This window comes from Ochlerotatus camptorhynchus, unplaced genomic scaffold, assembly GCF_037179485.1.
Source record: "Ochlerotatus camptorhynchus isolate MF236.1 unplaced genomic scaffold, CSIRO-AGI_Acam_v1.1 ptg000767l, whole genome shotgun sequence".
Taxonomy (NCBI): domain Eukaryota; kingdom Metazoa; phylum Arthropoda; class Insecta; order Diptera; family Culicidae; genus Ochlerotatus; species Ochlerotatus camptorhynchus.
The window spans coordinates 541,803-554,750 of NW_027041234.1; the positions used below are offsets into that span (position 1 = coordinate 541,803).

The following is a 12,948-nucleotide window of genomic DNA, read 5'->3' on the forward strand; positions in this document are numbered from 1 at the left end:
ACGATATGCCCCCTAATTTGGGCCCATTCATAAATTCAGCAATCGACTAAATTTTCAATATCGACCAAAAATATCCATTAGTACCGTCCCAATGACGCGTTCATCTGGATAAAATTGATAAATAGCAGATTTTTAGCGATGGGCCCATTCTTAGATCCACAGGCCAACATTAGAGCCATTTCCCCTATATTCAATATTTGTTACGAAACATAGATGCATTCTATCACATTACATGTTTATTTTCAAAATTATCTACAAAATAAGTTTTAAATTCGAAAACTTGTAAAATCGTTGAACACCGTTTTCTCAATTGCAGTTTTTTACAGATGGGACTGACTTGTTATGGGCAGTTAACAAAAATTACAATTTTGGCTCAAATATAAAAATAACAAATAAATGTGCATATTGTCAAACATGCTAAAATTACAACTTAATCCGATAGTTGAAAAACATTCAAGCATCTTTGCCGGTATGTTCTACGCGAACAGGGCTAGAAAAAATATCTAAAAGTCTTTCAGTTTCAGTACGAAATTTTACGGAAGTCATCACGGAACAATACAACTGACACCCCCACAGTTCCTTCATCTTTTCAAATAGATTATATTTCATTTTTCGCACAGTTTTTGTTTTTTCCATTATTTAGTTCTATTATGTTCTTCTTGTCCTTCTTGCTTTCGCTATGACAACAAATCTAGCAATGTGTTACCTCTGACGTTCTGACTTTCTTCCTCCGGTTTTGCTTTCGATACTCGCCTTTCTACTACAAACTAGCATTCGCATTCATAGGTTCATCTATTTGTGCCCGATCGTGACTCGATGGTCATTTGTTCCTTTCTAATGTTTGAAAAGGATCAGGCGCACGTCGGCGCCACTGACATCACACAATCCGACAGTATCCAATAAATAAACAGCTAAACTATATTATGTAGATCACTTAATCATGCGATTTGTGTTGGACTTGTGTTTGCGTGAGTATGTGGATGCGTAATGTGTCACATTTTGAGTCACAGTGGATATTGATTTCTGAGTCTGGTGAAAAAACGACTACGTTTGTTTTTAATCTTCTTAATGCTCGGTGATTTTTTTTTTAATGTTTATATGACTTGCATTGCCGCTGATGAAAAGATAACGTTTTCTGTTTGCACATGGCAATGCCTTATTTTGTTTTATTGTTTATGTACGTTTGGGTTTTTTTTTTATTATTATTTCTTCATTTGCCATTCAATTAATATAGATTACACTTCTTTTCCATAATATCAGTTACTTGGTTTTTGATCCTTGTTAAGGTTTTACAATTTCACTAAAAATTATCCGCTTGCATCGTTATTTTTTAAATATTTTCTTGTTGTATTTGAAATATGTTTAAATTGTTTGTATTGTAAAAGGATGGTAAAAGTACTTTCTCCTTCCGTTTTCGGTGCAGACACTGATCAGCTGCGGCTGCTTCATCCAAGATTATCTCCACTACCGATGTTCTACTGTTATTTCCCTTATTACTAGGTAATGAATAACATCTCGATATCTGAATCGGTTCGAAATGGTTGAGTCAATTATTGTTGTTTCTGTTTCCTTAGTTTCACTATCAACCAGATCTGATTCGGAGCTACTAAGTTTCTAGTAAAAATAAATAGACAAAATAAATGATCCTTCCTATGTTCTGATTTCTGTTATCCTTTACTCACATTTCACTGGACTGTTTCGGTTAGTTTTTGTTTCTTTTCTTTTGCAAAATATATAGCGTTTCATTCAAGCGAGAATAGTAATCCGTGTTCCTTCTTTCTTAACAATTTTCTGTTTTTTTTTTATCCTTCCTAGCACAATTTTTTTCTGTTGAAATTTCCTATGACTCGTCGGTTTCACAATGTGCTTATATGCGGATGAACTACTACTGAAGATGAAATCTTATTGTTTATTTCTGAAGTGCAATAACTGAAATGAGGACAGGTGTTTCCTGGAATAACAGACACATCCGCGTGGCAAAAAAAAACATGGGTGAAATTGAAAATGTTCTATTCGTATTAAACACCATGCGTTGCAGACCGACTCAAAATTCAGCAGTGGAGACGCATGGTTGTTTATCTGCCTAGTTTGTAATGCGTCGAGCCAAGCGTCGTGCCCGTTTATTCACAACACCAAATGAAAAACCATTGAAACGGGATCAAGCGAAGTACGGTCTTACGGACTATAATAAAAGGATTCATATATAATTGTTTCTGATTTTTATGTTCGTCCTATGAGTAATAGAATCGGTAAAGTGTTAGCTAATCGAATAATATGTACAACCTCTCTGCGGAAAAATCGAGAGAATATGGTAGCAAACCGTAGTGGATCGCATTCGCCAAACTGTAGGAGGATATTGGGGTGCGATACCACTGTTTGTATAAGGTAGGTATAGGTAGAGGGGAATAGCAAAAAACAGACTAAATATTTGTTAGCAGTATTGCTGCAGGTTGGCATTTAAATAAACGGATTTGGAAACACTGAAAACGAAAAATAGGATAGTTTGATTCTTGTTTCAGATTTGTAACTTCTAAACAATGTTTCTATATAGAGTTTAAAATATTTTCCATCTCTCACTATCTTTTATCTAAAGATTTTAAAATATGTATTCTCCAGACGCACATATCCTTTCTTGCTTACACAATATGTATCTCGCACATCCTTCTAATTAAAGTCTACACAAAAAAGATAATAATTGAAACAAAAACCTCACATAGCCTATACACCACGTGCTCACACCCTAATCGGAGTCTTCATCCCGGTCGTCGAACCCGGACAAGTCCGCCGACTGCAGCATCGAGCGGGACAGGGCGTACTCGATCAGCGCCAGATGGCAAAATACGTATTGATCCGGCATCTGAATCGAGTACGCTCGCTGCGAACGGATTTTCTCCACCGTTCCCTTGATATCGGCCGTTCCAACATCCTCCAGCCGCGATATGCAAATGTCCAACGTTATGAACGTCCCCGTCCGGCCGATTCCGGCGCTACAGTGTACCACAATTGGAGGCCCTCGCGGATGACCAGCCCACAAATCACCGAGCGACTTTACCATTTCGGCTTGCTTCTCGCGGGCACGCTGCAAGAAGTTCAACATAGCACGAGCCGATGCTGGTACCCCATAGTCGGGCCAGCTGGTAAACTGCCAATGGGACACACAGCGCACTTCATCAGTCTATAAAAAAAAACAAGATACCAATCAAATCACCGCTTTTAATCCAGCCTTGCCGCCAGAGAGAAAATAACCTACCTTAATATTCTTCAGTTCCAACTCGGCCACCGTATAGTCCTCGTTGGCTTCCACCGAGAGAGTTCGCACCTGGTAGCATCCGTACTCCACCACGCTACCATCGGCCGGTTCCCAGTACTGGCCACATTTCACTCGGCCCCGTTCCATAACCCGTGTTGTCATTACTATCACCAGACAGTGCTGCTCCCACACCATCCGCCAGAAATCGTAGGACGTCTTCGGGAGGGGTCCTTGCGTCGAGATGTACGCATTCTTCTGCTTGTACCCATCGACAAAGTTGGCATTGATATAATCCGATGTCGGGTCGTCCGCTTCCTGCGAAAGGATCACCCGGCTGTGGTCGTAGCAGAGCACGTCAGTGTACCGGTTTTTCGCTAGGTTGTTTCTTAGTCTGGAAAGAAAGGGACAAGAACAGCAGGGTAAGTTTCGATTGGATAAATTTGGGTTCGCAGAATTATCGACGACGCGACGGCAGCGGCATTTCAGCGGAATTCTCGTCTGCAACGAGCTTTTTGTGTGCGGAAAACAAATGGTTTCGCAGAAACTGCGCTTGCGCAATTCGAACACGGCAAAATTGGTTACCAAGATTGTGGATATGGCAAAAAAAAATCCTACTTAGAAAAGACTTTGCTAACGTTTTGTGAAGGTAATATTGGTTTGTAGGTGGGCAAAGTGGCGTGATTGGCAATGAGATCGAATGGAAATGTATGAATCCAAGAAATAACTTTGCCGACTGTTAGAGAAATGGTTATTATTTGTTCAGAAACTAACTTAACCCATTAACGCCCAGGGTGTTTCACAATTAGGTTTTGCACCGTCGGGGTTAACCTCAATCTAATGACTGTTTACGTGGACTTAGTCGAATTTTTCTTGGGTGGATTTTCTCGATAATTTTTCAGACTAGAGTGAGATGTAAACCACACTTCTGCAATGTCCACGAGCAACATCTTTTCAACGCGCTGTTCCTCGACAATTTTCAAGTTAAAATTCGGAAATTTTAGATTTTTTTTTTTTGAAAATCGACTAAGTCAGGGAAAACATGTCAGAAGGGTATAACTCGAAACGTAAACAATGACTTTGATCGTCGATTTCTCTTGAATGACAACACATACCAACGGAATATGACTATACCAGCTCATAGAACAAACATTTTACTGTCAGATGATTTAGTTAGTTTGAGTGGGTGTGTTGTCATTCGTAAGAAATCGACGATCCAAGTCATTGTTTACGTTTCGAGTTAGACCTTTCTGACATGTTTCCCCTGAAGTGCTTGTAAACAGTACCACTGAATTAGGTTTTGCACCGTCGGGGTTAACCTCAATCTGATGACAGTTCAGTGGTACTGTTTACGTGGACTTAGTCGATTTTTTCTTGGGTGGATTTTCTCGATAATTTTTCAGACTGCAGTGAGATGTAAACCACACTTCTGCAATGTCCACGAGCAACATCCTTTCAACGCGCTGTTCCTCGACAATTTTCAAGTTAAAATTCGGAAATTTTAGAATTTTTTTTTTTGAAAAAACGACTAAGTGCTTGTAAACAGTACCACTGAATTAGGTTTTGCACCGTCGGGGTTAACCTCAATCTGATGACAGTTCAGTGGTACTGTTTACGTGGACTTAGTCGAATTTTTCTTGGGTGGATTTTCTCGATAATTTTTCAGACTAGAGTGAGATGTAAACCACACTTCTGCAATGTCCACGAGCAACATCCTTTCAACGCGCTGTTCCTCGACAATTTTCAAGTTAAAATTCGGAAATTTTAGAATTTTTTTTTTTGAAAAAACGACTAAGTGCTTGTAAACAGTACCACTGAATTAGGTTTTGCACCGTCGGGGTTAACCTCAATCTGATGACAGTTCAGTGGTACTGTTTACGTGGACTTAGTCGAATTTTTCTTGGGTGGATTTTCTCGATAATTTTTCAGACTAGAGTGAGATGTAAACCACACTTCTGCAATGTCCACGAGCAACATCCTTTCAACGCGCTGTTCCTCGACAACTTTCAAGTTAAAATACGGAAATTTTAAAATATATATTTTTCGAAAAAACAACTAAGTGCTTGTAAACAGTACCACTAAACTGTCAAAAAGGTTCAGCCGATTAACACTGCGTTCATTTGTGACGTCACGCTGCAGTACCTAATTAGGTTTTGCACCGTCGGGGTTAACCTCAATCTGATGACAGTTCAGTGGTACTGTTTACGTGGACTTAGTCGTTTTTTTTTTCTTGGGTAGATTTTCTCGATAATTTTTCAGACTGCAGTGAGATGTAAACCACACTTCTGCATTGTCCACGAGCAACATCCTTTCACCACGCTGTTCCTCGACAATTTTCAAGTTAAAATTCGGAAATTTTAGAATTTGTTTTTTCGAAAAAACGACTAAGTGCTTGTAAACAGTACCACTGAACTGTCAAAAAGGTTCAGCCTATTAACACTGAGTTCATTTGTGACGTCACGCTGCAGAACCTAATTGTCAAAAAGGTTCAGCCGATTAACACTGAGTTCATTTGTGACGTCACGCTGCAGTACCTAATTGCAGCGTGACGTCACGAATGAACTCAGTGTTAATCGGCTGAACCTTTTTGACAGTAGGACATTGCAGAAGTGTGGTTTATATCTCACTCTAGTCTGAAAAATTATCGAGAAAATCCACCCAAGAAAAATTCGACTAAGTCCACGTAAACAGTACCACTGAATTGTCATCAGATTGAGGTTAACCTCGACGGTGCAAAACCTAATGTCTGATGAAAAATTTGAAATTTTGAACGATCTAAAAAAAAAATCGGTTTTTAATAGTTGCCATTCTTGCCTTTATCGTAAGGATCCGACTCTAATTAGTAGTAAGTAGTAAAATAATGTTTATTTCTGTTGATTATGATAGTACATTGATTTAACATTTTAATTGATTAGCCTACCTGGCTCTTCATCTTTGTTTAATTTGATATTCTAATTTAATATTTGCGTTTTTCAACTAGTTTAGGGGTGTGTTTTGTTTGAATTGAAAAAAAGTGATAACCTACCTAACTACGAGTATAACTTAACCTAACGTGCTAGATCACGTATGATCTGATGATTTGATCTCATACAGGTGTCTCCGAACCTTTCCAAGATGAATACTCTCCGTTCTTCTAACGTCTGAATTCCAGCCAGGAGGTGGATCTCAGATTGTCTAGTCCGCGAGGGACTGTTTAAAAGCATCATAAGATATTGGCATCCCGTATTCTATTACGGGAAGGATGATTTATTTGTAGACAACAAGTTTATTTTTAGGCGATAGAGTAGATCTCTTGTTGATGAGTGGATACAGATGTTACACTTGGTTTTGGTTTTGTCAACGTGCTCCCTGAAAATCAGCTTGCTGTCTAATGCTAGGCCCAGGTAGACTACCTCTTTCGACCATTCCACTACTGTGCCGTTCAGGCAGATCTTGTTATTCTCCGACGGAACAAGTCTAGGAGATTTAGAGTGTGGAAAGATAATGGCCTGGGTCTTTGCCGCGTTGATACGGATCTTCCAGCTGTTGAAATATCCAGACAGGACGCCCAGGCCTATCTGAAGTTTGGCGGTCAGAGCTCCGATGACCCTACTCTTGTAGACGATGGATGTGTCATCTGCGGACAAAGACAACGATCCACCATCAGGGAGAGCCGGCATATCGGAGGTGAACAGGTTGAATAGAATGGGGCCAAGGATGCTTCCTTGTGGAACCCCAGTACCGATGTTGAAAGCATCCGATGTGATGCCATTCAGAGAGACTCGGAACGTCCTGTTCGATAGATAGTTATTAATTATCTTCACTAGGAAGATTGGAAGACCATACTGCTGCAATTTGAACACCAGGCCATCATGCCAGACATTGTCGAACGCTTTTTCAACGTCCAACAACGCCTTGGCAGATGTTTTCGAAACAGAATTGTTTCGTCTGAGAATGTTTGTTACTCGAGTCAGCTGGTGGACGGTCGAACGACCTTTCCGAAAACCAAATTGTTCCTCGAGTAACAAGTTGTTTTCATCGGCAGATGTTAGGAGCCGGTGGTACACTGCTCTTTCGAACAGTTTTGATAACCCTGAGAGAAGGCTGATTGGTCAATAGCTTGAAGGAGAGGACGGATCCTTCCCAGGTTTCCGGATGGGTATGACTTTAGCTGACTTCCAGCACGAGGGGAAGTAGCCAAGTCGGAAGCACAGATTAAAAATCAGTGCCAGATGGTTGTATAACCAGATTCAGGATGTTGTCGAAACCTGGGGCCTTCATGTTTTTAGATGATTTAATATAGGCCAACAGTTCGTCAGCCTTAATATCGGATTCCCCGGAAAAATATTGTGAATCTGATGGAGGTTGGTTGCGTTTTCAGCAACCTCAGCTTCGTGAGGGCTGACGATGTTTTGTCCGAGATTTTGAGAGCTGACGAAGTGTTGACCTATCGCGGCAGCCTTCTCTTCAGGAGTTATCAGATGAACCACTGAGTCGCCGAGACTATCCAGTAGGGTCAGTGGTGGAATGGGTCTTGGCTTATTTTTAAGAATTTTGGTTAGTTTCCAAAAGGGCTTTGCACAATCTGGGAGAGAGCGGATCCTGTTAGCAAAGTCCTGATTTTTGAGGTCCACCATCCTGGCTTGGATGGTTTTTGTAAGGCAATTACAGTGGGTTTTAAGGACAGGCAGACCAGAGCGTTGGTACTGCCTTCGGATGGTGTTACGGAGTCTTATAAGGTATTTGATAGATCTGTCAAGGTTCAGAGCATTGCTCACCTGTCTGGATACTGGCACGTGTTGTTCCCTGGCCCGGGATATCGCCTCCTCGATGGAATGAAGACACCGGTCAACGTCTTCGGGCGTCTCCGGAAGGACACCGTAGTCGACACAGTGTTGGAACTGATCCCAGTTGACGCGATGGTAGTTGCGTCGAGAATCTTGGAATCGGTTGACGGATGAGCCCACATCGGTCACCACCGGATAGTGGTCCGAACTCAGCTCCTGGTGGGTAACAGGTTGCGAGATGTTGTCTCCCATGTTACTGACGAAGATGTCGATGGTGGAGTGTACGCCAGACTGGCTCAAGCGGGTGGGCGAGTCCGGCGCTAAAATAGTGTAGTGAGCCTCTTGCAGGTCGGAGTTCAGGATTGTGCCCTTTTCGTTGCGTCGACTTTTGCCCCAAGCCTGGTGTTTTACGTTCAGGTGATGATGTACTTCTCACGGCGTCGAGTTAGTCTGATGATGTCTCTCCGCAGGTCTGCTGCCGATCCGTCCCTGATGGTGGCTTGTTTGGGACAGTAGGCCGACAGGAGTGGCGACTTCCACACCCACCGCTTCGATCATCTTCAGCTGGAAACTCGGTAGTAGTCGACAACCAATATTTCTTCTTAATGCGATAGCCACTCCGGTGAGGTGAACATTTATCTCCGGCTTCAGGTGTGTTTCGGTGATGACAGCTATGTCTATGCTATGTTCATTGAGGAAATCAACGAACTCAATGATTTAGCTCTTGAGCGAGCAAGCGTTCCAGTTGGCTATTTTGATGGCTTCACGGTCCATACTTTTGCACGAGGGTCATAACTGCAGGAAGCTGTTCAGGTAGCGGTCTTGGTGGTGCGTAAGATTACGATCACCTCAGTCATGAGGATCACCAGTTCGTCGCTTGTGAGTGGAGAATTTTCTTCTGACTCACCTGACACAGCACGGGCGTACGATAATCCCGGGGCAGTAGAGCCGTGGCTCGGTTGGGCAACAGCGGCAATGAGGCGATGCTGTACTGAACTGTGGCTGGGACCCGCTTGATCTGATGTTGGATTCGCAACGGTTGGGCTCCGGTTTAATGGAAGCGGTGCCAGGTTCGGGACCATACGACGAGCCGGAAGTACTGGAAACGTGTCCATGTTGACAATAGGAGCACGATTATTGCGGTGTCGACCAGGTTGGTTCCTCGTAGAAGCCTGTTGACGGATCTGGATGAAGGCCACCGCACTTAGGTTCAACTTCTTCTTCTTCTTCCTCGCATTTCAAGCTTATTGCGTATGGCATATTAGCTTATTGCGTGCTCTCAACTTAGTGTTCTAGATGCACTTCCACAGTTATTTATTGAGAGCTTTCGATGCCTATACCATTTTTGCATTGGTATAATTGTGTGGCAAGTCCAATCATACTTCTATGCCCAAGGAAGTCGAGAAATTTTCCAACCCGGAAAATTCCTAGACCGGACCGGGAATTGAACCCAGCCACCTCCAGCATGGTCTTGCTTTGTAGCTGCGCCTTTACCGACAGAGATAAGGGAGGCCCCAGCAGCTTCTTTCTTGCAGGCGGTAGTATTGTGAGCCCCAGCACATTTGCCACAACAAGCCTTCGTGTGACAATTCTTCGTACCGTGCCCAAATGCCAGACAATTAGTGCACTGTGTCACGTCACGGTGCCGAGGGCGAAGCTGAAGAAAAGTGCCAACAGCGTTGTAGTTCGCCAGCGTCGAACACAAGATTTTGATCCCCGTGCTGCACAGCTTGAACAGCGGATGTATTTGATTTTTTGCCAGCTCATTCCTGAGCAACGCGAGTTCCTTCGTGGAGGTGAACAGTGGGGGCACTTTTTCCCGTTTCTCAACTGGATCTATATCTGCTTCTTCGGGGAGTGCCGAGAACGGATTACTCTGAAGCAACCTTTCCGTGTGGTTGCTGGCACCAGCTTTCTTGCGAGGCCTTTTCGAGGCATCTTGAACGGATGCGGTTGTATCCAAACTTTGGCGATCCATCACCTTTTGTTTCTTCAACGGGCGAGTGGAGGCATTCAATTGTTGCTCCACTACCGCCGATTTACCGACTGCCACAAGAGAGGCAAGAACTGACGACACGTTGCTAGCCAAAGCGAAAACTTGCGACGGGTACCACGACCAAACGACCGACTTAAAACACCGAACGACTCGAGAGAGCGAGCGAAAAGAAAATCGGACTGTACAGCTTGATGGTCAAGCAGAGAATCATAAACTATCCGACTCTAATTGTAAGGTTCCGCTCTTTATACCCTGGGTTATCCTCGTTGTTCGACTTGATCAAGTCTGATAACCTCAAATTGTAATCAACCTGTCATTGTATGAAGGGCCAAAAACGGGTTCGGTGAATCCGTGAAACATCGCCCACGTCCATCGACGCGATAAATGAGAATCTCCTTCCAACAACAGGATCATACAACCGGTCAAAAAACAGGCCATCCATCGTGTGAAGAAGAGCCCACCCTAAGCATCCTAAAGTTGTCACTACGGAGCAGGAAATGTTGAAATCATCACTAAAAAAAATCCACACGTTTGATCGAAGTGTTTAAACACTTGATTTCACACGTTAATTTCTAGTGTTTCAAACTTTGAAATGATGAAAATCTTTCACTATCTGTTCAAGTGTATTGCACATTTATAAAGATATGTGAAAGCTCTGGCCTCTGGGGTTTTTTTTTTATATTTCAGTGCCAAGATTTCAAAGGGGCGTAATTGCTTTTGTAAACAATGACTTTAGCCGTCAATATCTCGCGAATGAAATCTTACCTCTCCAAAATGACAATGCTAACTGGTAGAGGAAACATTCCTCTACCTGCTGGCAAGGTTGCAAAGACTCATTTTAGCTAAAACAATGTTTTTCTAAATTATGAAATAATTAGATGCCATGATCAAATTTTGAATTGGTAGGATACAAGAAGAGGTTGAAAAGAATGTGTTTGACATATTAAACCTGTTTATTTCACTTCATGAGAGTCACAATCAGCGATTTTTCACAAACTCACTCACTCACTCACTCACTCACTCAGCGATCAGCAAATCGCTGATTGTGACTCATAGAAAGCAAAATTTACAGGTTTTATGTTTCCAACGCATACTTTGTAGCCTCTTCTTGTAAGTTACAAGTAAAACATGCCATCATACCATCTTTTGGTTTTATTATTCCGAAAAACATTATTTTAACTGAAATGAGTCTTTGCAACCTTGCCTGCTGGTGTCATTATTTTTCATGAGTGAGCTTTTATTCACGAGAAATCGACGGCTAAAGCCATTGTTTACAAATGCAATTACGCCCCTTTGAAATGTTGGCACTGATTTGTCGAATCATTTTTAGAGTCAGTAAAGTAGAAGTCGATAAAGTAGAATATTGTAGAATATTGAACTATGATGTGCAAAGCTATTGATATCACCATATGAGGAACATAGAATCCAAGTGTGTCACAATTCAAATCCATAGTGTTCAGGCATGGTTCATAGCATAAGATGCACACATGTAATGGATGTGTTTCAAAATAAGTGTGAGACACATGATGATGACGTGTGGAATTTTTTGAGTGATGGTTGAAAGCAGAACAAAATTTCGATTCAATCGTTGTACAAAACCTTATGGGTGGAATTAAGTAAACCAAGCTTATATATAGTATTACATTCCCTGAAAATTTCATGACAATCGGTTGAGAGACTTATTTTTGGCGAGTAATTCTAAGTGATGCAATTTAACTGTGGACACCCTTTAGTACAAAAGTGCGTCAAGTTTGGACCTAGTGGGGTGGTTCAAAATATTGATTTTGCTCCACCAAGCTCAATCAATTCCTCAAAATTTTAGCTAATTTGAAAGTGAATTCATCCTGCATTGGCTATGTGTATGAGAATTAATATGGGAAAAGTTATCTTTTTGTTCTTAACATTCTAGCCCTTTGCTGTAGTGATCTATTGAAAAGTTTGCCATCTGTTGATATGACAAATTTTATCAGCTACAACTTTGCTGACGACTACTTTTTTATTAGTCTTCAAGGTAAATGATTTCGAAGCCAATAAATTTGTGATATGGACAATCGACTGATTTCAGGGCAACACTGCATCTTGCACTTATGAAATAGTAGCCTGGAGTTTTTGCTATTTTTTTCGCGCCTGTTGCCTGCTGAGCAGTTGATGAAGCATGTTACAATAACATCATCTTCCTAATTAATCAATAAATAATTATTCTGACGATCAATCAAAAAGCGATCTTCAGCAAAGCTGTAGCTGAGAAATTTTCACATTAGTACAGATAGTAAACTTTTCCAGTAGTGAGCAGTATGAGTTCGCTTCCAAATGGCACAGATTTTAGGAGAATTATCAGGACCTGATTTACAATCGATTGAGCTTGGTGGAACAACATCCATCGATATTTTGAACCACTCTAAAGCTCGATTCAAGATAATCTGGACGCACGGTACAACCACCACCGGTACGGTACACTCAAAGATAAATTAAATCAAAAAAGCTTAAAAAGTATGCAGATTCCCGCTTCACCTTATTGAGTCCGAGCCATGATTACTTCGGTAGTAGTCATGTATGATTAAAATCAAAATAATCTTTCCAGTATTAAATTTTATTCTTTTTCAATACTGATACATAATCAAAAAAGATTAAAATTCAATCAAAAATTATTAAAATAGAATCAAAAATGATTAAAAGTTATTCAAAAAAAGATAATCTACAATCTAATCAACCATGATTAAACTGGGATTCATATCAGATGCTTATTTTTTAGAAAGAGAGGATTAATTTTTAATCATTCGATATGATTAAACTGAGTTTAATGTCAAATTGATTAAATTTCAAGCAAAATGGGAATAGTTCAATTTATCAGTGTACAATACACCACCGCGCCCCTGGTGGTTGGAACAAAAAACGTTTGACAGGCATTTGTTGATGTTTCATTGACGAAGAAATTGGTC

At 41.2% G+C, this 12,948-nt stretch overlaps 1 protein-coding gene across 2 annotated transcripts in view; it reads right to left on the reverse strand.

The window, feature by feature from the left end:
• Positions 1-580: 580 nt before the first annotated feature.
• Ptpmeg2 (Protein tyrosine phosphatase Meg2) overlaps positions 581-12,948 on the reverse strand; it is a 243,455-nt gene continuing 231,087 nt past the window's right edge. For both annotated transcript variants that reach the window (XM_065238347.1, XM_065238346.1), the window contains exons 6-7: positions 3,251-3,641; positions 581-3,175 (exon numbers count right to left, since the gene is read on the reverse strand). In XM_065238347.1, coding sequence (XP_065094419.1) covers positions 2,741-3,175; positions 3,251-3,641 — 826 coding nt within the window. In that variant the 3' untranslated portion in view covers positions 581-2,740. The remainder of the gene's footprint in view (positions 3,176-3,250; positions 3,642-12,948) is intronic.